The sequence below is a fragment of the Cloeon dipterum genome, chromosome 2 (assembly GCF_949628265.1).
Source record: "Cloeon dipterum chromosome 2, ieCloDipt1.1, whole genome shotgun sequence".
Taxonomy (NCBI): domain Eukaryota; kingdom Metazoa; phylum Arthropoda; class Insecta; order Ephemeroptera; family Baetidae; genus Cloeon; species Cloeon dipterum.
In genome coordinates, this window is record NC_088787.1 from 17,145,029 (window position 1) to 17,171,980 (window position 26,952).

A 26,952-nucleotide genomic window follows, 5' to 3' on the forward strand; every position below is an offset into this window, starting at 1 on the left:
CTATCAGAGAAAGGAGAATTTCCCGCAATACGCTCGCTTTCCCGAGTTCTGCATTTAATTAAAAACAGCCGGCACTTTTTTATCCCTGCACTTGGTGGCTTCGCGGGAATTCTTTAGCAACAGAGAGCGTGAAGACTTGGCCTATGACTCTCTTTATGCGTTAACCCAAAAGAACTCTCTTGGATAGGACTAACTTTTTGGTAACGGGGAAAAAAATCGATATTACAGCATTCGAGCCAGCTTGACATTATATGTTTTTGCTTAATTTTTTAATTAAATTCCGCAAATTGGCTTTCTAACTCATAAATAGTAGTAATTAGCAGTAATCGCTGAACGTTTTAAGACTTGATATATCTCATGCGTATATATGCATTGCTTCTCCCCATTCATTTAGAAAATGCGCCTCTGTAGTTGTTTGCTGAAGTGGGTTGCTCACTTCAAACAGTTAATATCGTTCCGTTAGCCAGGGCTGAGAAGCGTGCATTCCACTTACAATACAAGCGCGGTCCTGACCTTTAATTAATCCGCTGTGGGGAGAGGAACTCTGTAATTCGGCTTTTTGAATGGAATCTCTTTTGGTTTATGTTTATTTTGGCAGTTGTTCCGTGGGAAAGGGAAAAGTCTTTGATGAGCAAATACGGCAATATCTGCGAATGTATCGGGCCCAACTTTTATCGTCAGCTCTGACCCCCTCCGCAAATGGCTTTCTTTAAGAGCGTCATCCTTTAGAAACTGACAGTTTTGTAATTACGATCGGTAGGGCCAACAAGGGAAGAAGAGGTGGAGCAGCTTAATTAGTCGGCTTACCAATATGGGCACTCTGTTATTATTAGATTTTTATTTCAGATTCAAATTTCTTCATTGAGTTGTGCTGAAAGGTCAATATTTTTCTTTCGTGAGAAGCATGAACAGAATTTTTTGTTAACAGTTATTTTTCCTTTGAATATTTTCAAGCCAATTAGGTCCACGGTTTTTCCCATGATTTAGCCAAGAGAGAGAAAAAATATTTCTTTTAATATAGAAGAGGGAATTGTGCAAAAATTGTATTTGCTTCTCTTTCAGCCAATTTAAGCTTCTGTAAGGAAATTTTCAAGCTATAAACTTCGTTTTTGGTGTTTTTCTTTATTTTTTCCAGATTTAAAAAATACCTTATATTTTTCAGATATTTAACCAACAGAACATTTTGTTTATTTTATTAGCCTGAGAGATGATCAGAGATGAAACCTCTTTAAATATATGTTTTGAGCCAGTTTAATTAACCAGCGCAGGAAAGCAAATTGTGGACGGCCGTCAGCTTGGGTGTTGATATTTTAAAGGGAGCAGCTGTGGTGCGTTGGAAGCTCGAGGAACTGGTTGCGCCTCTGGCTCAACTTCTTCCTTTGCTGTCCCGACGAATAAAATTGGTTTCGCAAGGCTAGCCGCACAAGTGAGGTTTCCACCAGTTTCTATGTGCATGCAGAACGTATACGAACGTCTAAATTATACGAGCACATGTGTGCAATATAGAAGAGAGCAAGCGGTGCAAACTTAACCCTTCGCTGCGAGTACGTGCTGGCTCACCCACGCAGTTCCGCTCATTTTTATAATCCTATTAATTAGAATGACAAAGTGGCCCGTCGTCTGGCTGCGCGAGTAAAGATTTATCGGCGAACTTGCCCCTTTATCGTCTGTGCCACCAGTTTGCTATTCCAGCTAATAGCGTTATTATACGCCAATCGCAGGACAAGAAAATCTGTTTGAGAAGCAACAAGCTAACTTCAGGGTTTTCATATCGATACTTCCAGCCTTTAATGTTTGCTTGGTTTGCCTTTAGAAACTGCGAGCTTTCAAAAAGCACTCATACTGTACACTGCATCTCATGAAACATCAAATTGGGCTTGCAATACACCTTCTCTGAATTTGTAAAACATCCAGCAATACGGATAACTTAATTCGCTATAGTAGACGCTGAAGATAAACAAGCTGCGGGAGAAACTTTGCCTTTGTATACTTGGCTCTGAATGTTTTTAATTAGCCTTTACATATGAAAATCAATACACCTTATTTGTAGGAGTTTCAAAACATTTTAAGGTAGAAATTTACTAGGTAGCTTATAAATTTAAAAAAATAAATTAACAAGCTACTTCGTTCCAGTTCTCCTCGAATACTAAATAATCTCAAAATTTGATCAATTGGTCTGCAATTTCAGAAGAATGAAAGGAATGTTCACTTGAGGAATTTATTTCTTGCACTGAAATTAAACCCTGCAAGAGTGACGAATTTTCATGATGATTGGTAAATGTCAATGTCAGATAAAAAATTACGCATTTTTCACACGGAGCAAAATTTGTTTTTCATTGTTTGCTCAGCTGAAAATGGTAAAATAAAAAATTCAAGAATAAAGTTGTCAGTCAGCCGTGCTGCGCCGTGCCAGCCGGCAAATTTTTGGTCACGTGGGCAGCCGCCAGCCGCCAAGCTGCGCCAGCCACCGGTGACAAAGGGTCAAAAATGAAAAATTGCAAGAGAAAAAAAATGTCTTCCAGCCCTTCGGGTCCTTAAGCACCGTCAAACTGCACGTTAAAAATATTGTGGGCCACGCCAGCCTTCGATGAAAATGGCCAGCCGCCGCCTTAAATCTCGCGGCTGAGACCTCTGTTCAAGTAAAAATAAAGAATTAAAAACGCCATCTACGTGATTTGTATAGCTGTTATTAATTGCAGAATGGCAATAACATCTCATTGTCAGTGCTGTATCCCTTTTCCTCTCCCTTTTCTCTGGTGGCGAACGAGCACCTGCAGTTATCATGATCGCTTAGACTAGAGGCTACTGGAACTGATCGCGTGATAAGTCTCGCTGTTGTGTTGTCTGTCCGCAGGCTAGATGATATAGAGGGGCATGAAGCTCAGTGTATCGGCATTCCAAGCATCATGCTCGGCTAGCGCCCAGAAAATCCTGCACCACCACGCGCCCTCGTATGGGGCCACTTCGAGCTCGGCGGCCGCCGTCCTCCAGCCTGCCCCCATCCAGCACTCGACCCCGCCCCACCTCGCCAAGCGCCCGAACCCCACAGTCAAGGTAAGTGCGCTACTCTTCTCTCGCTTCGTATTAACGAGCTTCCTTTAAGAGTGCGAGGAAAAATGTGAGTGCGGTTGTGAAAAGAACCAATCGACTAAATTGAATATCCTTTCAGCTGAGATTCAATTTTGATAAAAGTAATGTGCGTTTTTTCCTAACAGAGATTTTTTTTGCTTCAAATGTTATATCTCTTGCAACAAATTTTACACATTCGATTCGTAAGTTGTAAGTTCCCAAGCAAGTAAATAACATTAAGCCCAGCTTATTCGGCTGTATTTTTTTCAGTGGACACCTTATACTTGTACGTATAATGCTAATGAAACAACACTGAAAATTAATTTTTCAGTAGAGTACAGTGTTCGGGAAGAAATCTGTATATACTAAAAGCAATGAATCTGCCTACAGCTTAGGGAAATTACATTCCGATATTCTGTTAAAATGTCTATTACCTAGCATTGGTACAAAAGGAACGTGCAAATAGGTACAATCTTCAATTTTTAATAATTATTCCTAAACTGTAAAATACATATCTTCAGTGGCATTTTTGTTGATATGCGATTTGAGGAGCAATCAAAACAAAAAACTAAAAAATTACTAACTCCTCCATTCCTCCACAAGATTTACAAACGGTGAATGATATACGTTTGCTTGTAGAGAGGCAACAAGTTGGTTCGATTTTGTCCTAGATTTGGGTCGTTTTCGGCTCAGGGCCAAAATGTCATGATCCGACTTATCTATGGAAAGCAGCGACGCCGTGGCAAGTCACCTTGAAATTGCTGGTGCGGCGAGCACGCTCTGATGAAATTCTTTGAAATCAGCACACTGCTGCTCCTTCATAAACATTTGGACAGCGAATCGCTGCCGTCAACAGCGTTTTTAACCAGCGAATCGCTTGAAAGCTACCGAGCACACAATAACAAACAAAGCCTCCCTTGCAAATAAACACACAAACAGAGGAAGCAGCAAAATGGGGACAAAATCACGGAAGGCTGCGCTGCATGCTTATGGCGAATTCGTGTAAATTTAGGCTTCTCGCTTTTCATTGACTTTATTCGTTTGAGGGCGACAAAAGACCTCGGTCTCACACAATTAGTCAGCAGGTCTGTTAGCGTCTCTTCCCTAATTTAATTCTACTTAGGGGGAAAGACATGCTTTTTATTGTACCCATAATTACTCGGCGGATGACACATTTAATAAAAATTATTTCAATTTTATTTAGTTCCAAATTTTTAAGCTACATAAATTTTTACTCTCTTTTACAGAACTCAGGACTGATTTGTGAATTAATCAAACCCTCGAAAATCAACATTTTAGGGACAGATTTTATTACAAAATGCTAAACATATTTACCCTAAAAGAATTAAAAAAATATTTAGTTTCAACGTCCAAATAATGTGTTAATTTTGTGTATATAATAATGTGACTTAGGATTGTCTACTTTAAAAGTTATGCTTGCTGTATTTTAATTTATTTATTCAACTATGGTTAGAAGAAAAATAGCGAGCATTAATTTTATTTATATTTTTGTGCAAATATTGATGATTAGAATTTACTACACAAACAGGAAAGTTGCCCTAAAATGTATTGTTATTTTTGTCCTGCAAAGTTCAATCTTGGTTTGACCGCAAAAAATACTGTGTTAATTTTTGTGCATACTTTTTACCAAAAGTAAAGAGCGGCAAACATTTTATTTACTCATACATAATACATGCGAGTTCATGAAAAAAATGTAACATTTGCCTAAACAACGCGCTCAATTTTGCTCAGGGAGAACTTTTATATACGGCAACATTTAATAACGCGCAACTCCAGCTATATTCTGAAATTGTTGTTGTTTCCGTATGAGCGAACGCAAAACGAATAGCAAAACGAATTCTTTTCCACCCTTTCCTTCTCCCGCCCTTCGTGGTTCCCAGCATTCTTTCTTGCTTTCTGCTCCACTTTCCTTTTCTGTCGTCTCTCCTTGCAACTTTCCAGCAACGCGCGAGATTTTCGCCTGACGGGGCATTTTAAGACAACGGGCGGCGAGCGCATGTTTTATATCTCTCGATCCCATGCCTACGCCACGCCGCGCCCTTTCAAGGTGAACGCGCACAAAGGGGCAGGGATAAAAAGTTGTCGTCGAAAACTTGGAATCGGGAGAGCGAACTTTGATTGCTATTTGTTTGCTGCCAGTCGGTCCGCGATTACTGCGCCTAATTCAGTGATATGCCGGAAGAGGGAGCAGGAAAAACTAATTTGAAAAAGGTTAACGGTGGTGATTGAGAGGGAAAAGTTTAGCGATCGCGTTTCCTCCCGGCTGCAACTGGCCTCTGGCCGGCGAAAGAGTTGCAAACAAAAGTTGAATGGCGCTGATTGATTGCTCTGGTAATTGGATTACTGACCTATAACATAAGCCGCAGTGGTGCAAGCGCTGGTGAAGCGGCGACGATTTGTGTTCTTTTTGTCAATTGCTGCCCGCGCGCGCGTTGACGCCGCGTTTCATCTGCTGCCGCGCACTCTAATTAAATTCAATTCACACACTACTTTGAATTGCTGATGGAGCGAATTGTGCCGGCAAATATCGGTCAAAGGGTGAAAATCATCAAGTCAGCATTGAATTTTCAGCTCAAAGGGACAAGCGTTCAATTTAATACACTGCAATAAATTGCACAAGGTTTAAGTGCATCCAGGATAATTGAAAGATAAAAATTTATATTTAATTGCTGCTTAAATTGAGTTTGTCACCCTTTTCATTAAAAATCATGAATTATGCCTGGTCCAAACTCTCATTTCAATGAACCGTAATATGATCTAGTTCAGTTCTATCATCAGACGTAGCAAGGGATAAAGTGAAGAGCTGGAAACGTATTAGAGCCACAGCTAGACTCAAGTAGAACACAAAGCATCTTTCCTTTGCTCATTTGTTCCTCCTCGGAAATCTGCTTAGTGTCAGGTCACAAATGATGTTACCAAGCAACAAGGGTCTCTTGTTAGGAAATTCAGCGAAACTATGAGTGGGTCTGTGAAGCAAGAAGGAATTTGCTCGGACGCCACTTGCTCTCAGAGATTTACAGTTCACTATCTCGTTTGCAAATTGTGCAAATTTAGCTTCAATTCCGCGAAACAAATACCGCAGTAGCAGTATATGTTTGCTCGATCGACTGACTCACTGTACAGTGTAAATACAGATCGCGAGAACGAGCTTTTAGCAAATTTCGGGGACGATGTAAGACAAACAAGGCGCTCTCTGATGTCGGTCGATCAAGTAAATTATCTGTCGAGGCAGCGTCGGTCCCGTCGACGGAGAGGAAAAGTGATTCGGTTACAAGCGTACCGACAACGGGAGCCCTAAATTAAATTTCGATCAATCTCCCGTCCCGTTCGTCAACTAATAGTTTAATGCGTGCAGATATTGCTCCGTCATGCAAAACAAACTCAACAGATTGACGGCACGCGCAGTCGTTCCTAAAGTCTTTTTTTGCCCCAGCGTCTTTCCGCTTCGCCCTAGGGTGAGTTTAAGATAAAAATACTCACGTGTATTGGAATGGAGATTTCAATAAAAGCTGTATTCGGTGTCGTCGTGTATTCCGTTTAATGCTGGCGTTGAAAGGTTTCTGCGGAAGATGTTTCTTCTCTTCTTTTTTATCTGCTGTTGAGCGTACGATTTTGAAGGATATTTTCACATTATCCCTTGAAATACAGGGCTAAATTGAAATTTTTGTTCGTTTTTGCATTGTTGAAACTCAACACGATTCGCGTGAGTGAAATCGTGGAATCCAATAATGTAGAAAAGTCAGCGTCTCAAAATATTTTGCATGTTTTTCATGTCTGAGCTAATTTAGAGTAAATGTTTCTTGACTCACTCTCGTTCAGTGGACCAAATATTCCTGCAGTAACGTGTGACACACTATATACTTTATCGTTTTTATAAAGGCATACATTACTGCTACAACTACATAAATGTTTATTGCTTATGACCGCTTATGACTAAGAAATCACAGGAAAGATTACAAAAATATATCTGCATAACGCACGAAATAAAAAATAAATGGACGTTGTCGTGTACTGCGCATATCAAGTTAATTAAAAGTACTGATAAATGATTATTTAATGTTTGTAGATATCAACTACGCCCTTTATTTAAATCGATATAATTCAAGTATTTCGGTACCAATTTTCTTTCGAAATTTAATAAATTTTCCTGGGAGTGATTTATTTGCTCAATTGAAAAGCTATCACGACAAAAACACAGCGATGATCGAAAATTCAGTTTAAAATTAAGTGACTCTAAAATAAAATGCCAAAATTAAGTTGTACGAAACAAAAAGGGATTGGAACAGCATAGCTTTTCCTTCTTGGAAAAAAACATTTGCTTGTTACTCTTCAGAGAAATATACCATCAGGAAGAAGAATAAGCTGAGTATTTACGCTTGTTGCTGAGTGCTTGCTCCAGTATTATTTCCATGGGAAGCTCGTGCATGTCGAACTAAAGAGTACGTGCAGAGTATGCTCCCTGCAGTTTTAGCATGCTAATTCCCGAGCTGAAAAGACTGGTTTGCGCGTTAGTGCGAAATTTATCGTCATTGTCGGCGAGCAGTTGGCGTGAAAATAGCAAAACTAGACACGCAAATGAAGCCATTTTAGAAAACAGCGATTGTATTGATTCACGCTTGGATTTTATTGCGCCGGCCTTTTTATCACCAGCCGGCATTTTATTTCTCGGTTCGTCGCCATGGAATTTTCTTCATTGTGCATCTGAGCGTTGGCGGGGGTGCGCATCTGTTCGCGAAACGTAATCACTTGCGACTGAATACAATTACCCACACGTACACTGTGTAGCCTGAATGAAGAGAGATTGCAATCGCAATGGTCTTTCAGCGACATTGGCTTTCTACGCTAGCTGATATTTTCCTCTGCTTTGCTTGCAACAACAATCAGAACTGCACCACCAACTCTTGGTTGCAGCTTGAGCGCACTTCTGCTGTGATTGTCCCGATTGCTTCTCATTACGCTTCAACACTCGTGCTCTATTGGGAATCCAAATTAAAGAGAGGAACTGGTGAGAAGTCCATTTTATATTACCAGAACCAATTAATTAAACTGTTCGCGCCACGAGGGCCGATTTGTGTCTATCTCCACAGGCGCTGAGAGGCAATTATCGCAGGTCCAATTTCGCAAATTGATTAATGACCTTGTCAACGGCATTTGCGGGAATTTATTTGGTCAGCGCAATCAATCGCTGAGGACGCTTTTACTCTGTTTAAATTAGCTCCTGCCTCCTGTTCGATAGATCATCGTTATTGGGTCCCCAGGCACTAATATGAAGAACTGAGGAAAGTGATGAAATGCAATGATTTTTGTGACATTTTTATAGTTAATATCTATATGAATTAACTTGTATTCACTAACTAATTTTGATTTGCACACCATATCAAATCAGATTTGCTCGTTCTTGTATACACAAAAAGCAAAAATTTACATAAATATGTTGTATCAGCCATTTCATAGAACTGAAGTTCAAAGAGAATATATTTTATTTCATCTGGAAATTTAAAAATTTAGATGTGCCCTCTTTCAACCTATAATGGCTTCGGTGAGCACATTGGCAGAAAGAGAGGTTGAATCTTTGACCTTTCAATAAAGTCAGCCATTATGCTCGCGTAAAAAAAGGAAGGAAATTAAATGATGGTTCAGAAAACCCAATTGCGAACAGTTTCCTGCGTGTACGCGGGCGTTTCACTCCGTAATATGCCAAGGTGTGTCATCTCTCGATGCTTTTCCACGCTACTTTCCCGAGGAACTCATAGTCACCGGAGGTGGCTGCAGATGGCGGACGAGGGTGGATTCTGCGGAGCCGGCTTCCGCGAGAGGAGTAGTGTTGAATGACGGCTGAATGATCGATTGGTTAGGTGTTGGAAGGAAACGCACGTCACGTGCTTCATTTTAAGGGGACGAGGCCGGGTGCTGGATTGCTTAATTTGCATTTTTGCGGACATAAAAATCCTCTTAGGTGACACTCGAAATGTATCAAGCCAAAAGTGGCCACGGGAAAGCAGAGGGAAATATATAGGTCAGAGGTCGTTAGCTTTCGCGTTTCAGGACATTTTTCCCGTGAAGAGCAATTCAAATAAACGATTATTTAACATATCTCAGCGCCTAGAGAGCAGGGTTTACGACTCTTAAAAGACATTCTCTCCTGCTCTTCATAGTGTCATGCAGCTTTTGAGCGTTTTTACACTTGAGCAGCTCGTAAGTGATCGTCAGTGTGTACTTGCGGCTTGAGTCTCTCGCTGCACACAAGAATCATTACTTTCGCAGTTGACTGCTCATTGTAAGGAAGTGGCACAATATTGCTTTTGCATGCCATATGTCACACCAACCGCGTGCCTGAAACTTATGTAAATGCTGTGTCGCCGTGCAAATTCACAAGTGAAACTGCTTGCGATGTGAGGAAAACGTTTGTGTAACAAGATACGAGATAGTTTAAATTCTGTAACGTCTTTATTAATTGTCGTGACAAAATACTGGGAAAACACGTTGGAATCTGACCACATGATTCTATTCTTGTGGGACTGTTGAGAAGCTTAATAGAGCGAAATAAATGAAGGAAGAAGTATGCTTTATTTTTATTGTTTTTGTGGTTTATCTATCTCATTGAAGAGGCGAACTTCTGAAAACCCTAATACTTGAACCTATGTACTTAATATTTGCACCACGCGGAACTAATAAAACATGCAGCCTAGAGTGAAATTCTCAAATTGAGGAAACTTTCCTTTAAATCATGGTTTCCCTTAAGCTAAATTACAAAGTAATTAGCTGCATTTCTTCTTTCGTATTAAAATAATCAGCTTTAAAAAACATTTTTTTCAATTTAACTCAAAACAAAAGATGAATTTCTAACTCACAATTTTTGATATTCCATATTTGAACTCGTTTGAAACACGTTTGATATACATTTATGGAATATTAATAATTTTAAATATCAATAGCAGAGTGAAAAAATTAACTCTATGAAAATGATAACTAAGGGTATAGTATAGTATTAATAACAATTTAATGCAATTGCAATGATAGTTGCAGGAGTCAGTACTGCACTATCCATAGAAAACACCCTCTGATTAGTATGTTAGAGAGGCGCAGAGGTGGTCATGCTTGCACAAGTTGCTTACAAAAAAGTTCCAGCTGCTCAATGCAATATTCAAAGTGCTTGGTTTTTCCACAAAAAAGACGAGAGTCCTTTATGGTAATGGATGCTGCGCACGTTGGAAGAGTCATGCACTCTCTCTGTGAATCTCTCTCGTGTGCTCTTCACTCAAAATTATCAAAGTGCCCTGCTCTTGCTCCTTAACTGCGTGCTTGCAGGTCAACTTCCCGTTCATCGATCTGCTTGATCTCTACTGCTAGAAAGTTTACCGCTTTCGACGAAACATCGTAGAACGCTTGATTTTGAATCTTGTATGTCCATCAAACCGAGATTGATTCGTTCCTACCACTACTTTTGGAGGTATCCTATGAGTTGCTAGTTCCGGAAAGCTGGTGAATTTGTAACTGGATTTGTAGTAGTTATGGATCGATTGGCGCTGACGCAAATTTCCTGAATTTATCACTTTGGAAACTTGCTTTTCGGACAAACTTTCTGTACACATTTGAAGAGAAAGTTATGATATTCTTTATGCGAGTAGTTTGTATCATTTTCGGTCTAACCTCCTAGACTAGACAAAATGGTCATTTCAAAAATATGTGTTATTCTTTTGAATAAGATTTATAATTTCTTGTTAGCTCTGATCCACACGCGATTCATTTATTTTTTTCCTTGACATAATCTACCAAATCTGGAAAATTTGTCTCATTGTTATTGATAATAATAGCAATTTTCTATCAACTTGGTTTTGTAACATGAAATAAACACATTTCCAAAAATACAACTGGAAAGAGAAATTTTCCTAATCCGGTAATGAAATATTCTCAAAGGCTTACACAATTCTCGTTGCAAACTGTGTGGGTCTGGGATGAATTTAATGGGTTTTTTAGTCTAAATATATACTTTTTATTGAACAAATAATATTACTGTGTTCCAATGCAAGGTATTGCAAACAATGTATTATATGTTTATTGAAACAATAAAAATTTGTTCACTGGATCTGTATCCATTAGAAGTTTATCTAAAAATCAAAGTCTCTCTCAAAGTAATCGATTTTCATTAACTTCTGAGAACGCACAAGAAACACAACACCACGATGACTCGTTGCATTTTGCATTATTCAAGAAGCACTATTACTCTTAGAGTTGATGTCATGAGCCGAGCGAACATGGCAAAGTAATTAAAGCAACCTCCCACAGCCCCGCCACTTGCCTCTCATTACTAGAGGCGCAAAAACCATCAACTTCTAATTCAAACGAATAAGATTCATTGTTAAGCAACGCGCCTCGCGGGTCTGTCGTGCCGGTTGCATACACACCTTTTACATCAGGAGCCCCACTGACTGTACACGTACTGTAAATAGGCCGAACGAGTCTTGCTCCAACAAGCATAAGCCAATTTTCGGTTCGCTGGTTTGTTTTACGTATCCGGGAGAAAGCCAGGCCATTGGTGCGGAGGGACAACAGTGGACCTGCTGCTTCTGATGTGATCTGCCTCTAGCAAGCCCGTGTTTTTGCACTTCAAGGGGCAGGCATAATGACGAACCGGCCCTTTGAACCAAACAGGCGTATGCCAATTTCGAACAGATAGCTTTTTGTCCATTCATGAGGTTGCGCATTTTATTTTGCCCTTTCATGTTTCGTGTTTGTTTTCACTGTTTTCGAGCATATGATTGGGGAATGTTTCAATTTCTGTTCAAATTAGCAATTTACAAATAAAAATTAACTTATACTGTTTACATGAATAATTTTATTTAACATTCACGGCAAGTTTGTTCGTGCTCTTCATACTCATGCTATATTTTTAACCTTTGTAGATTTACAGCGACATACTTGTATTTATAAAAGCTTTTTCTGGCTAAAACGAGCCCACGTTCAATTTGAAACGATACGTGAGTAGATTCGTTGGAAATTAAAAAAGTTGGACGTATAGCAAAAGCAGAGCAGCAGGAAAAAGCAAATCTGGCCGAATTAAAATTTAATATAACGAGCTCTCTCAACTCGCAGCTAAATCAGGAAGGATTATGTAGTGCTCACTTCTGCCGCTAGTCACCAAAGTGGATGATGTGAATTATTTAATGTCAACGAGGAGCGACACACAAAGAGCCGGGAGAATTGCAGGCGAAAAAAAACTAATCTCTTAGCCAGCCGCGTAGCGAAAAGGGCGCCTCAAATTGAACATCTGCTTGCATCTTGCCGCGTCTGCCAATCTCAATATTTTACTTTGTGCTGCTCGACTCACGCGCACAGGCATAAATAAAAGCCGCTGGCAACTTATCAAACATCATAAAGCTCCAGAAGAGTAGCAATGTTGGCGAAAGATAATTAAATTCACTCTGTTTAAAACGGCCGGCTTATATAAAAGGCCTGCGCTCGCTCAATTCGTGCAGCAGCGTATTTTGCAGAGAGGTATTCGCTGCTCTTTGATGATGCCTGGCTCGAATTGATGAGGCCAATTTCTCGTTCATCTCGCCGCCGCCGCCGCCAATTACACACGGGTCAGTAGCCGACGATTTATTACCGCTGAATGCTTCCTAACATAATTTCCTGCGACGACAAACTTCTGCACTCTCTTTTGTCCACCAGGGAGACACGCATCTTAAAACTCATTTAACTTTCACGCGCATACACACCACGGCCACGAGCTGAAAAGATTTGTGTATGGGTGAAAGAGGTCATGCGCTATTCAAAGCAAAGGCTGCTGGAATTTCCTGTTTTTGATCTCCAGGTTTTAATTTCGAATTCCCCGTGTGTATCGATACTTTGATATAACTTTGCAAAGCAACTTAATCAATAAATTTCATGTAAAATGTTCACAGTGAACAAATTAAATATCAGCGCATTACTTCCTCGTATCATCGAAATACTTGCAAAAAATTTTAAAAAAATTACTGTTTGAAATAAACGTTAAGTACTAATACTTGGTGAACCGAACCAACTTCTCATGATTTGGGCAACGGTCGAAGCCGTAACATGTCGAGAGCAGTAAAAACGTTGGCAAATGGAAAAATTCGAATCTCATTCAAATCGCAATCGCTATCAAACATTTTCTTATGTTGATTCTTGAATGAATGAAATATTTATTAAACACCAAAAGGTGTAAACAGACATAATATACAGAGTAATTAAATCACATATCAATGCTCGTTTTTGCTTTGGTGGCTTGGCACAACGTCAGATTGTTCTTAACACATTCAAAAAAATGGTAAAAGTTAATTTGTTTAATATCACAGAATTTGCACTCGAAGTCCTCACTCGCGCAGGAGTGATAGGTCAATTTATTACAGATCAAATAGTGAAAACCGTGACAAGCGTGTCTCGTGAACATATGTCTGTTAATAAACATGGCTCCCTTCCAATTTTGGTTGACCATGGCGGGGGTGACGAAAAACCCCGGGTCGATTTCGGAGGCCTTAAAATCCTGTTTAGCCATGAACTTTTTAAATGAATCTTGATATTATTTTTTTTAATTATGTCATAAATGTTTAGGGAAGAACACTGTCGGATGTTCATAGGTAAATGACTTTCCAGTTTCCTGAGTATACACTACAAGTCAGGGGTGAGAAAATGTCTCTGCGCAGCAGTGAGATAATCTCACTCCGCCGCATGTCACTGCTGCGCGGTGCGAAAAACTCACCTTTGACACCCCAGGCATAGTGACATACGGTGGGGTGAGATTTTCTCACCCCTGATTTGCAGTGTGTGTGTGTGTGTGTGTGTGTGTGTGTGTGTGTGTGTGTGTGTGTGTGTGTGTGTGTGTGTGTGTGTGTGTGTGTGTGTGTGTGTGTGTGTGTGTGTGTGTGTATATATATGTATGTTTCAGGGCTGATCAAACAGAACTTACTTCGTTTAGTTTGATTGAATTCATTCCTTGTGGCTTCTTCTTCATTTTTCCACTAAATGTTCGTCTTGCTTAATGCCTATTCAATTTAAAAATCATCAAGAAAAACTTTGCTTACTGTTATAAATTCATTGATATTGCACTAGAGGTCTCAGTCGAGAGATTTAAGGCGGTGGCTGGCGGGACCGGCTTAGCCGAATTTTATGCTGGCCATTTTCACCGGCGGCTGACGGTAGGCGCAATATTTTAAACGTGAAATTTGACCGTTCTTAACGGCCCGAAGGATCGGAAGACATTTTTCTCCTGCAATTTTAAATTTATTTTATTTTTAAAACAAAATCTGATTTAGAGTCGAAGACAAACTCATCATTCGTGTGCAGAAACTAATCAGTGACATGTTGAGCAAAACTTATAAGCCAATAGCGGGGGCTGCTGCAATAGGAGCGTGAATGTAATCAAGGTGCGATTACTTTCTCGTCAGACAAGTGCATTTGTTAACCAGCCATCGTAAAAATAGTGGCGATCGACCGCAAGGGCAGTGGCCCCACGGCGTGTTTGGGCGCGGGAAAGGTTCGGATCGAGCTTGTATCATGTTTCATTATATCGCCCGGCTGTTCTGACCCCTTTGGCTGCCTGCAATACTGGACGTTGAGTATAATAACTCAAAGGCTTCCCTCATTCTGTTTGATGTTTTGCGTGGTAGCCAGCGAGCGCGAGTCACCGACGCGGCAAAAGTGGCAAAAAAGCCAGCTGAGCCTCGAATATACGAGCTTGCTCACCTCTCTGATCCGCTGCATGCAATTCACCTGGAAATGTTGGTTCGCGACTTTTGAAAAACAACTACATCTGTGGCAAAAAACATTGAAATATTTCGACACCAACTCAACAATACTTTTGATATTTCTGTGGATGAACTTGGTAAAATATTTGACACTCAATTTCAAACGCCCATGTTCTCCGTTCACGGTGTTATTGGGACCCGGGTTTCAGCATTCGTGCTAGCACGGAGCGTGCCCTTCCCGGACCTAGGACAGGGATAAAAAAACTCGGATATTTCGCAGGAAATCATCTTTAGCACAACACAACTTGAAAAATTCATAATCAAGAGTTTTGTACACATAAACATTTTTTCACCAACTAAAATGCCTGTTTCACGACAAATTTCTGACTGCCCTTCGAGTATGATAATGCTGAACTGAAATACATTTTTTTCCAACCTTTTCAATTATATTTTTTCTTAAAACCGCAAACGAAAGAAATCGTGGATCATAAAATTAAAAAATACATAATAGGCAAGAAATGTTTTCAAAATTAGAATGAAGATTCCTTAACATTTTTGCTATATCAATTCTGTGATATAGTGGACCGGGTGGACCATTCTTCAGGCATTGCGAACGAGGTTTTAGGTAGCTATGCCGGGCATTAAAATTTAAAAGATTAATCTTGATTAAAAAATCTGCTTTAGATTAATTACAGACTGTCTAAAAATGGTCGACTATTTTCAGAAAAATATAAAGATCTGAATTTCACAGCCCTAATAAGAGCTACCTAGAATATTCATTGCAGTTTTGAATCAAACATTTGTTAAAGCTTTGTGCTTTCTATGGTTAAACATAAAGAGCTACAAATATGCAATGGCTTACAAACCACATTTAACTATGATAATAAGCATGTTAATTGTGCGGGTCATTCTGTTAGATGCGTACCACAAAAAATAGGTGAAATACCAGAGTTAATCGATGCTCTCCATCCCTTCAACTGAACTAGAGATATTTGTTAAGTTTTGTCTACAGTAGCTCAGATATTTAATCCAGTTGAATTAAAGCACGTGCTACGCTATAATTACCACGGTGAATTCAGTTTGACAGCCTACAAAGGCCTTGTCGCTGGATGTTACATCTTGTCAGAGGAATTGGATCGTATTCCTGGTCGAAGTCTAGTAATTACCTTTTTATTTTGTTCGTTTACTACTTCATTAAATCGATTTTAACGCAACTCCTCTAACTAATACAATAGCTTGCTGACACGTTCGAGGTAAATTACTCTGACTCGTGCTCATCCTGCAAAGTTCCCCAGCTTCAACGCTGGCAGCCCAGCATTGTCGTGTTGTCAGGCTAATGCGGATTTGAACTGATTTGCGGAAACCCCTCAACCTCAACATATACGTCTATTCTGAAACACATTCATGCAGAAAACTTTAATTTCAAAGAGAGTGACTGTTGTTGAAGCGGCCGTCGTGTCGAGTTTTAATGAACGGCCGAAACCTCGAATTATGCACTCGAGCGAGTCGGTGGGTGGGCGAGAGGGTGCTCTCTCTCTCTCTCTCTCTCTTCTCGCAGACTGGCGGCGCAGCAGCGCGAGTGGCGCGCCAGCAACCACACTCAGCCCGCGACCAACGTGGCGGGGCCAGAAGTCTTCGGCCTGCTCTGCTCAGTGCACGCCGTCAACTGTGCCACCTCCGCGCGTTCCTCTCGCTGTCAGTGCAGTTTGCTTCGCATTTTCCGCACTCCCGCTGTGCGCCCGCCGTGTGGAAAGTGCCGTGACACCGTGTGTACAGGCAGGGGTGGTGGAGCTGCATGCTGCCCATCACGTTCGCCCTCCCTCTTTTGGTAAAGGTTGCAACCGTTGATTGCTGTTTGATTGCCGAACGGGTTTCGATCATTGCTGCCTCGCCGGTTTAATTAAGAGCCAATTCCGCGATTGCCGCATTATGAATTTTTGATGGTGGTTGACGTGGTATGCTTTGTGCATGAATTGTTTTGCTGACAGGTAATTACATAGCTGCTCACGTGAATGGCTCTTGGATTAGCTGCTTTTTTGTTGAAAACTGTCCCAATTAATAATTAAATGAAAATGCTTGCAAGTTGCGGCATTGCAATTCATAAAATATATGCATTAAAGATTCATGTATGTAAATTTATTTATTTTTGTATAGTAAAACAAGATGAGTAAAGAGTAAATCCTCTAGAGAGTCAATACGTGGATTTAAAAAAACTAGCGACACAGATATAAATATTCAACGCGTAAAAAGCGGTTAGAATTGATATTGATCGTGGATTGCGTGTGAATTTCAGCTATAAAATACACAGCATATCGATTGTCGCTAAATGATGGTGTGAAACATGAAAGCCAATCTAAATTCAGTATTTTTAGAAAACCTTCCATTATCTATTCCCAAAAAAGAATATATTGAAAAGAAAATAGGTAGTTTTCCGTTAAAAAACGGTTTCGAATGAGTAACCCACTCAAATCCTTTCAAAAGGCAACCCACTTTTTACACTTATCAGTCAATCCAGAAAGGCCCAAAACCATCCACGCTTAAATCCAAATCGATTTGATGCAAACGCGGCCATTTTAGACACACCGTCTGCAGCGTGGATGTGAACCAAGTAAACCAATCTCCACCATTCAGAGGAAACTAGTTTGTATCCCACCCGTTTGCAGGCAGTCAATCTGGGTGCTCAGTCGCCGGGCAAAAACTTCCAGCGGATGCACGTCATTTTTCCTGCTGAGTTAGCGCTAATAGAATTTCAAACTTTTTGGATCGGAATGGCGACAAGTGGGATACAGAAAGCATGACACGAATACCAAAGCGAGCCAAATCTTCCGTCACTTTTCTTTGTATTTCAATTAAAATTGCGTTGAGAGCGCCGAGAGCGTGGAAGAATGGGTTGGTGTATTCTCTTGCCTGAAACAAGAAACCCGCTCGCCTAGCCGGTCTGCGCCTGCGGATCTGCGGATTCGCGATAAATTGCGGCTGCCACGCCGCCTAGGCAAATTAATTTGCGAAACTGAAGACGCGGCTGTTGTAATTGGGCCTCTAATTAATTATTTCGTCGTAGACCGGCATAGTGGGTACCTATTGTTTCTCCAAAACTTGGCAATTGGCAAATTAGTATATGATGGAGCTTGAGGAGGGTGTATTTGCACTTTGGTTTGTATAATTGATCAGCCCTTTGCATTGCGAGAATCAATATGGAATAAATTATACTCACAATAGAGGGCAAAGTCAATATAGTGATTTCGAATCTAAGGAGACGCGAACTTTCAAGCAAAACGAGTCTAGGAGCTAGCTAGTTAATGTGATTCTATTTTCCAATGTTCTCAAATTAATATTCCTATCTTCAATTGTACTGGAAATGAATGGTGAATAGGTTGAGCAAACTTGATAAAATTCATTTCTGCCGGTTGAAGGAAATTCCAAAGAAAGTTTTGAGCATTTCATGAAAATCATTCAGGAGACAATCAAGTTTGTTTTTTGCAGGTGCGAGCGGAAAGTTTGAGTTACAAGAGAGAAACACAGTCGTTTGGCCTCTCGTGCACCCTAGCGAGATTTCCAAAGTTAAATTGCCTAGCATCTGAGGGGGAAAATGCGTGTGGTGCCTTTTTTTCTTTAATTTAATTAGCGGCCAACTTTCCTTAATGGCGTCGAGGATTAAGCTTCATTGATGGTTTCTTTCACCGCGTTTTCTTCTTCCCCGAAAAAGTGCGGCTGTTTCCGCAAGGGGCGGACATAAAGGAAATGATTTAGTGCTTATTCTGGTTCTACTCGGTTTTCGCACAACTCGCACTTTTCGGCAACAAGACAGACGCATTTCTTGCAACCTGTATTAGACCTCTCGTAAAATATTTGCAGTTACACCTCTCCAAGGAGTACATTTTTTCTAATAAAGCGCTGACATCACGAAAAGAAAAAGGCCCGCTGGATATTGGCTCTGAAACGTCCCTTCGTTCCAACCAACCTCTTTTTCTCTAGCCACGTACGGCCGGCATCAATAATAATAGTGGGCACTGTCCGACGGGCGCGGGCGGCATCACGCAATCGAATTAAGCAACCGTTCACTTGATTTATTTAAGACTATCGATGGCACTCCACCGCCCCTGGTCAACGGGCGGCACATTCCTGCGGGCGTTCCTGCTGCTCTCAGCTTTATTACGTCTTCGACTCAATTAAATAACGCGCGTTCAAAGACGTATGCTATAACCTCTGATACAACTCTGTTCCATTGAAACAAAAACGTCTTTGCTTCTGAAAATAGCCACACACATCTTTGCAGAGAGATTTATTTGACTAATCTCGAAAAATGAAATATGCTTCACCTTCCTTGATGGTACCTTAATTTTTACTTACAAAAATGCACACAAAGTTCCCGAAAAATCTCAATCTGTGCTTCATATTTATCTCAAATACTCCCAGTTGTCTGTTTCTCCGTGAATTGTTGAATGGCCGCATTGTTCAAACGTGCCTAAACAATCCGTACGATTGAAGTCGAAATCCCCTTATTCAAAAATAGCGCGCCTCTGACGTAATCTCGCTGGTAAAGTTGATGGAACGTGTACCGCAAGCCGCTGTATGTGGAACTCATAATTCCACCTAATTCCGAGCAGTATGTACACACAAAATCCCCGCACGCTAATTGCATCTGCACAGCCAATTGTTTGGTTTGTCATGCGCCAACGGCGGGCGGACTGGCGAGGGAGCGAGTGCACAGCACACGCGGAGTGACTCTCCGTGTGCCGGCATTCCGCGGGGAGATTAAATTTCAATTAATACGCTTGCAGAGCAAAAGAGAGCACACAAAACACAGCATGCTTGAGTCGTCCAAACTGGCTGCCGGCGAGAACAATAATTTACTGCTGTGAGACGCTTCGCAAAAATGGCGACACCGCAAAAAAGTGCCGCCGCTCCTGCTCAAAACGGCGGCGACGAGAATCCGGGCGGCGGGCCGCCGGTCAGCCGATCGGGACAGTTCCTCACCGTCTACGACCCCAGGAAAAGACACCACAGGATCAGGTACCAGCCGGTCGCCCTCAAACCGGTGAGTCCGTCAAATTATGATTTTAAAAATTGAATTCAGTCAGCGTATTCGGGAATCAATGCAGTTTAACTCTTTGACCAATTTGAAAGAGCTGCGAATGGCAGTTTTTTCAAGCAGAGGACAACACCGACAACACACATGTAAATCAATAGATTAAAATACTTTTCTTTTGCATTTCTCTTCAACAATGCTTAGGATAGGAACTCCAGCATTTGTAAAATTAGTTTTTAATTTCTTAAGAACAAAATAACTAAATACGTTAAATTTGAAAACATAAATAATTTAAATTCGCAATTTGAACTATTGATGAGTTGATGCCTCATAAATTTAAACGACCAACAAGTTCCAACTTTTATGAGCCTTCTGAGCTGCAGCACTTACCTTTTATCCCTTAGCAGTCTGGCCCACTTTCAATTTTGTCCAAATGCGGTCCCATAGCCTACATAAAACGGTCCCATAATATGCATGCAAGATGATGTGTAAATTTATTGTTTCGCTTTAAACAGAAAACACAACAGAAAATAATTCACTTTTAAATACGTTTTATCCAACAACTGACGTGTTGAATTCCTCATTTTGAAAGAAAAATTTCACTCGAATTACTTTGATAAATTTCAGAACGTTTGTAGCAATTCCTTTTATTGCTTCTACTTAGCAAGGAGCCCTGCAAGAAAAATGATGTCAGTGACGTGAAAATGACGAAAAATTTTGTATTTTCAAAAGGCTTTAAATTTTGATTTTGAACAACTAAAAACAAGTTTTGTTGGTTTTCCATTGAATTTTGAGCAAATTTGGAAAATTTTCACATTCCTTCAATGACGTCACTGTGACATCACTGTGATATCACTCACGTCACGGTTGCACTCCCGAAGAGACGAGGAATGAAAATGATGTCAAAATGATATCATATTGACATACCCACGGTGACCAAACGTTTTAATATTTTTCCGTTGATATACCAAAGAAATCAATATAATATCTCTAAAATTTTCCAATTTTGGAAAAAATTCAAAAAATTTAAAAATCAAAAAAATATTTTTTGTCATTTTTTCATACTTTTTTAAATTATATTATTGCAAATGGGGCCTACAATTCAGGTGTGCCGGGTCACGATTCGATGTGATGTCAAAGTGATGTCAAAGTGATGTCAAAGTGACGTCAAAGTGACGTCAAAGTGACGTCAAAGTGATATCAATATGACATGCTCAGCGTGATGATTTTTTGAAATTCTGGGGATGCGCGTGATATCAATGTGACATCAATGTGATGTCCCAAAAGAATTTGAAACAAAAAAATTATGAAATTAATTAATTAATTTAAATGTTAATGATCAGCAAAGATTTCAAATTTTTTTGTTTCAAATTCTTTTGGGACATCACATTGATGTCACATTGATATCACGCGCATCCCCAGAATTTCAAAAAATCATCACGCTGAGCATGTCATATTGATATCACTTTGACGTCACTTTGACATCACTTTGACATCACATCGAATCGTGACCCGGCACACCTGAATTGTAGGCCCCATTTGCAATAATATAATTAAAAAAAGTATGAAAAAATGACAAAAATTTTTTTTTAATTTTTAAATTTTTTTAATTTTTCCAAAATTGGAAAATTTTAGAGATATTATATTGATTTCTTTGGTATATCAACGGAAAAATATTAAAACGTTTGGTCACCGTGAGTATGTCAATATGATATCATTTTGACATCATTTTCATTCCTCGTCTCTTCGGAAGTGCAATCGTGACGTGAGTGATATCACAGTGATGTCACAGTGACGTCAGTGAAGGAATGGGAAATTTTCCAAATTTGCTCAAAATTCAATGGAAAACCAACAAAACTTGTTTTTAATTGTTCAAAATAAAAATTTAAAGCCTTTTGGAAATACAAAATTTTTCGTCATTTTCACGTCACTGACATCATTTTTCTTGCACTTAAGTGCAATTGTGACGCGAGTGATATCAAAGTGATGTCACAGTGACGTCATTGCAGGGATGGAAAATTTAATGCTTGAATAAGGAAATCAGTAAATATTTTTATTTTATAAAATGGAAAAAACTCCATGTTTTCGATTGGTTGGAAACGCAAATAATTTGCGATGGCTGGGAGATTAAGATTATTAAAATAAAAGTGGCAAGCGTGACGGGGCTACTTTTTCCGCTGACGCTCATAACGGTGGAGATTCCTTACACTCAGAATTATATTGTATGCGATGTATGTGACAATAAAAAATAATTCATATGCGTGTTCTTCGTTCCTAATCAAAAAATTAATTGAATTTTCCAGGAAAAAATATAACTGTGATGTCATATTGATATCACCAGGGTGACGTCAAATTGACGTCACTAAATGTCCGTCACAATGGGATCATATTGACATCATTATGATATCACGACCAAAAAATTTTTCCCAGAAAATTATTTTTATTGCATTTTTAAAACTTGAGGTTGAAAATGCTATTAAAATGATTTAAAGAAAATTTTCTGGGGAAAATTTTTTGGTCAAGATATCACCTCAAGTGACGTCAATATGACGTCATATTGACGTCACTCCAGGTTGGAGCTCGGAATACGGATCCAAAAACTGTCAGTTTTGAAAATGCTATTAAAATAATAGCATTTGGGGAAAATTTTTTGGTCGTGATATCATAATGATATCAATATGATCCAATTGTGACGGACATTAAGTGACGTCAATATGACGTCACCCGGGTGATATCATGTGACATCAATATGACGTCACAGTGATATTTTTTTTCTTGCAGGGAGGATTTTCATTGCCATTGTATGTATTGAATGCAATCTGAGGATTCCAGCTTGAACCGATCAGGCTATTTGCTCTTGTCGCACTTGGGATAACGAGTTTCTGCGGCTTCCCAAGAGGAGATTTCGCACACCTGGTGCTAAATTATCATTTGATGACAACTGTTTATCCAGCTGACGAAGGGAGAATGATTGATCACCACGAAGATCTCACATGCGACCGCATTTATTGATTTTCCGCGCCAGCGAAAGGAGAAACTTATTTTTCAATTTATCGCCGAGGAAAGGTATGCGAGAACAATATCCATCATGACAGCGAGAGCACTAGCCTAAGAAACAGAGGCCAAAAGTTTTCACAGCCCATAAAGAAGTTCATACTTTAAAAAAATTCTCCTACGGTGCAATTCCGGAACCTCCTGTCTGATCCGGAAACGTAAATCCCACTAAATGAAAAACGGCATCTGGAGTAAGTTTGGTTGTAATCCGCAAAAAACGTGCGCTTCAATTTTTTCCAAAAAGGTTTCTAGCTATCTCCATTGCTTCAGAATTTCCTCTTACATTCTTTTTTGGAAGCAGAAAAATGATCTGCCACATGGCGCTGTGAATCTCTATACTTTTCTTTCTTCTCGGTCACGAAGTTTAAAAACAACTGTCGCCTCTCTCACTGCCTTCTGGCATTCTGGTCTCCAGATTTACAGCCCCTCATAGAGGGATGTGAAAAACAGTTGATTTATGCTTTTGGGAACGCAAACAATGTCTTAGTTTGAGGCAGGGTGCTTTCGTCAGCCTCTAAAAATGTTTTCCTTCAATAAATTCTAAAATCTTATTTTCTTTATTGCACTTGGGAGACATTAATTTTTAATAGAAAAACATTTTACTTAATTAGCAGTATTAACCCAATATCGGGTTCAGTGATTATTTTTCACCAGTTGAGCAACATATCAGCGCAAAATCTTGTAAAATGTAGGAAATAATAAATTACTACACATTGATTCTCCTGTCTTTGACAGGCCAATTTTTCGACAGCTATTTTTCACATCCCTCGCCGCCTCCGTTTTTTACTCTCGCTGACGGATCGGGTTGCGTCTCAGAGCCATCCAATAAAACAGGGGAGCGTTGAATTCGATACCACTGATAAGGCATTCAATATAGAGACGGCTGAAATAACAAGCGTCTTACAATGACACTACGGAAAATCAATTTCGCTCAGAAATGCGGAGGCTGGCGTCGTCCCGCAGAGGGCGATTAACTCGCGTGGCCAGGTTGATTGCTGCCACACAGCTCATGAATATTGATGCTGCCGTTAGTTAAGACTGATTTTGTCATAATTTCCTTTTGATGCGGCTAATTAATCGTCGAGCTGAGGGGGAGTTAGCGGAAATTAAAATATGGCAGTTGCACGCTTTGCTGCTAATTATTTCCTCCACCTCGCACACGCTGTGTTTGAATAAAGATGCTGTGGCGTCGGAGAAGGTAATTTCACTAACTCTTTCAACACATTTTACATCTAACGTTAACTGCTTCTGAGGAGAAAATTCGCTAGGCTGAATAAAAAAGCAGCAAGAGTTTTCTCGTTGGTAATGTGCTGGAGGATTTATTTCCGCACTGTGTTGGGTTCCTGCTTTATTCAAGATTTTTTTTTACTGGGAAACTATAGCGAAGGCTATTCACGTGACTGGACTGCGAAATGATTAAAGTTTTAGTTAATGACCCAAGAGTCTCTTTTCTCCGAAAATTAATGGTCATGTTGTTTATTAGCGGAATGAGAAACAGCTATAGCGTTTTTCCGTCATAGCTTTTAACCTAAAGTCGCTTTGATTATTGCATTTTTAGATAGTTAATTTATTAAACACCTGCATTCAACCATTATTTATTTCGAATTTTTTTATGTGATGTGCAGCATTAGAAAAGGATAAAAGTTGTAACTTTATAAAGAAAATGGCTGTTTCAATTCATTGTTAAGATTCACAATTTTCTGTCAACATCCATTGGTAAAGATTACAATGGAAAGAATCTCTAATTAGCATAGATTGGTCTTTACAAAATTAGAATTAATCTATTCCTAAATTAAATTATCAGGAGCACTCAATTCAAAGATAAATCAAGAGATTATTCTGATTTAAGATCGCAGAAAAAATTGTTTGTTTTGATCCTACCTTTTGAAAGAATGAGTTTATTAAACGCAGTTCTGCGTGCGACACTATTCCTACAATCATATTTTTACAACTCTTTGCTGCTTCTCTTAAACTAATTCTTTTTATTGGTCCTACCTTTCATATTCCATTTTTTAACCGTTGCTCAACACATCCCGTGAGCTATGAGTTCAAAGGGTCTCAATAACAGATGGGTCCGAGTGGCCACAAAGGAGCATAGACCCAATGCGGCCATCTTTTCGCCTTTCCGCACCGAGATCTTTTATTTAGTTTCAAAGTAATCTTTATTATGGTTCTGCAGGGCTATTTTGCCTCATACATTGTCATATCCAGACAAGATAATATCAGTTTATTGTGCGTAATTGTTTAAAAGAGAGGTGGTTCAATATTTCCTGAAAAACTGTTATTTTAAAAATTCCTTGAAATCACTTTGGTTTTCGTTGATACACAAAGGTCTTTTCTTTTAGGTTAATTTAGATTTTATCCTTTGAACCAAAGCGGCTCTCTTTAATAAGCGGGACTTAGTATATTTATTAACTTTTAAGTATGTATAATTTAGTTTTTTTACTAAGTGAAATACAAAATTTTCATTTGCCAGTACACAATGGTTAGATTTAGGTTCACTGTCAATTTCTTTAAACCTTTAAACCGATGAGTGAGCTTTACTTTCATTCATGAATAAGTCATACATCTACTCTTCGATAAGTTTAAAAATCAATAAACGGCTGACGATAGATAGAAATTTGTTTTATTTAGGTTTTCAACTAAATTACAATATGAGGAACATAGTTTAACCTAAGTCCGCCCGTATAATTTCGATTGATTTTCATTTTGAGGGCCGAGGTATATGGTAAAGACGAAGACACACATTGTATGCGACACTAGCAAGAATTAGCAAGTATGCATAAACAATATTTCGCAAGCAGCGTTACGTGATATGAGCACTTTCCAGTAGGTCACGCAAAAAAGAAATACAAACAATAGCTATTTGTCTCAACGAAGTCAATTTTCTGGCAAATTATTGCACTTCTCACACGCAAATTAATATGGTATTAAGTTGCACATGTACCGTTCGAATATAATAACTGATCATGCTCGTTTCAAATTGACTTGTATATCTTGAACTTCGACTTGGTGTCAATCCCTTATTTTGATCATGAAATGTTAGACATTAAAATTGTTTTTCATTCTATGCGTAAATTAAAAAGTTAGTATTCTATCTGGAGTAGATTTATATCTGAATTAAGATTAACTTTTAACCGGCGCATCGCGATGACTACGGTCTGTTTTATCGGTTTTCCGCTAGCGTTGTAGCCTTTTTTCATCTGTAATTATTGACCTGTACATTGTATATGTATTTTTGACTTAGATGAAAATAAACAAGTATAATAATTCGCTTTAAGAGCATTAAAATTGCTCCAAAATTCGTACTCTCCCAGATTTTGCTGAGCCTGTTTCCATTACTCAGATAGAGCATACCATTAACGTCAACCTACCTCTGGTATGCTTTAGCACGTAAAGCAGAAACTCATCGAACACAGCTGTTGCATTTCCAGAGTCACACGTGTGCATTTTCCAACATGTCAGTCCACCGGTTGACTGCCTGTTTCAAATCAGTGTGCGGCAGAGCAACTCAAATATGTCTTGCGCGTTCTATTTGAAAATAAAAATAAAAACGGGGTCGTTGTTGCGTTTTTTTTTGCCTGCAAATTCTTTTTATTCTTGCCTCACTGGTATAGGTTTCCCTCCGGATGTCGACGCGTGCGTTTGCTGAATTCCATTATTGCGAGCTTAGTATGTTAATCCTCGAGTGATGGGGAACGAGTGGTGCATCTGTAAATATCACGCGCGCGCTCCTTCTCATTATTGCCGCGCCCAACGTCAGCTTTTCCATCAGCTGCTTTCAGTGTTATTATTGCGGATGCCGTTTTTTACTCAATCGACCGATGCACGACGAGAACAATTCAAAACTGGGCTGCTTCTGTTTATTTTGCTCATTTGTCAACCACCACCGCCTCTTGTTCAAGAGCAAAAGCAATTATCAAAACGCGGCAGTGTGAGTGTAAATTCTCTCAGTATTGGTGATTCATTGAATTGTTGCTTTGCAATTCCCTTTCAATGTTGTTCGACCCTTCAATTAATTGGAATGTAATTTTCCTTGCTGCCTTTTGGCATGAAAAATAAATTATCTTG

General features: G+C 39.4%; 1 protein-coding gene across 10 annotated transcripts in view; it reads left to right on the plus strand.

The window, feature by feature from the left end:
- Positions 1 to 26,952, plus strand: part of LOC135935136 (uncharacterized) — a 101,075-nt gene that overhangs the window by 15,744 nt on the left and 58,379 nt on the right. For 9 of the 10 annotated variants that reach the window (XM_065477224.1, XM_065477230.1, XM_065477231.1 and 6 more), the window contains exon 2: positions 2,855 to 3,054. In XM_065477224.1, coding sequence (XP_065333296.1) covers positions 2,875 to 3,054 — 180 coding nt within the window. In that variant the 5' untranslated portion in view covers positions 2,855 to 2,874. Of the gene's footprint in view, positions 1 to 2,854; positions 3,055 to 16,385; positions 16,494 to 19,579; positions 19,837 to 26,952 lie in introns of those variants that run through there. The other variant, XM_065477227.1, reaches the window with a different exon arrangement.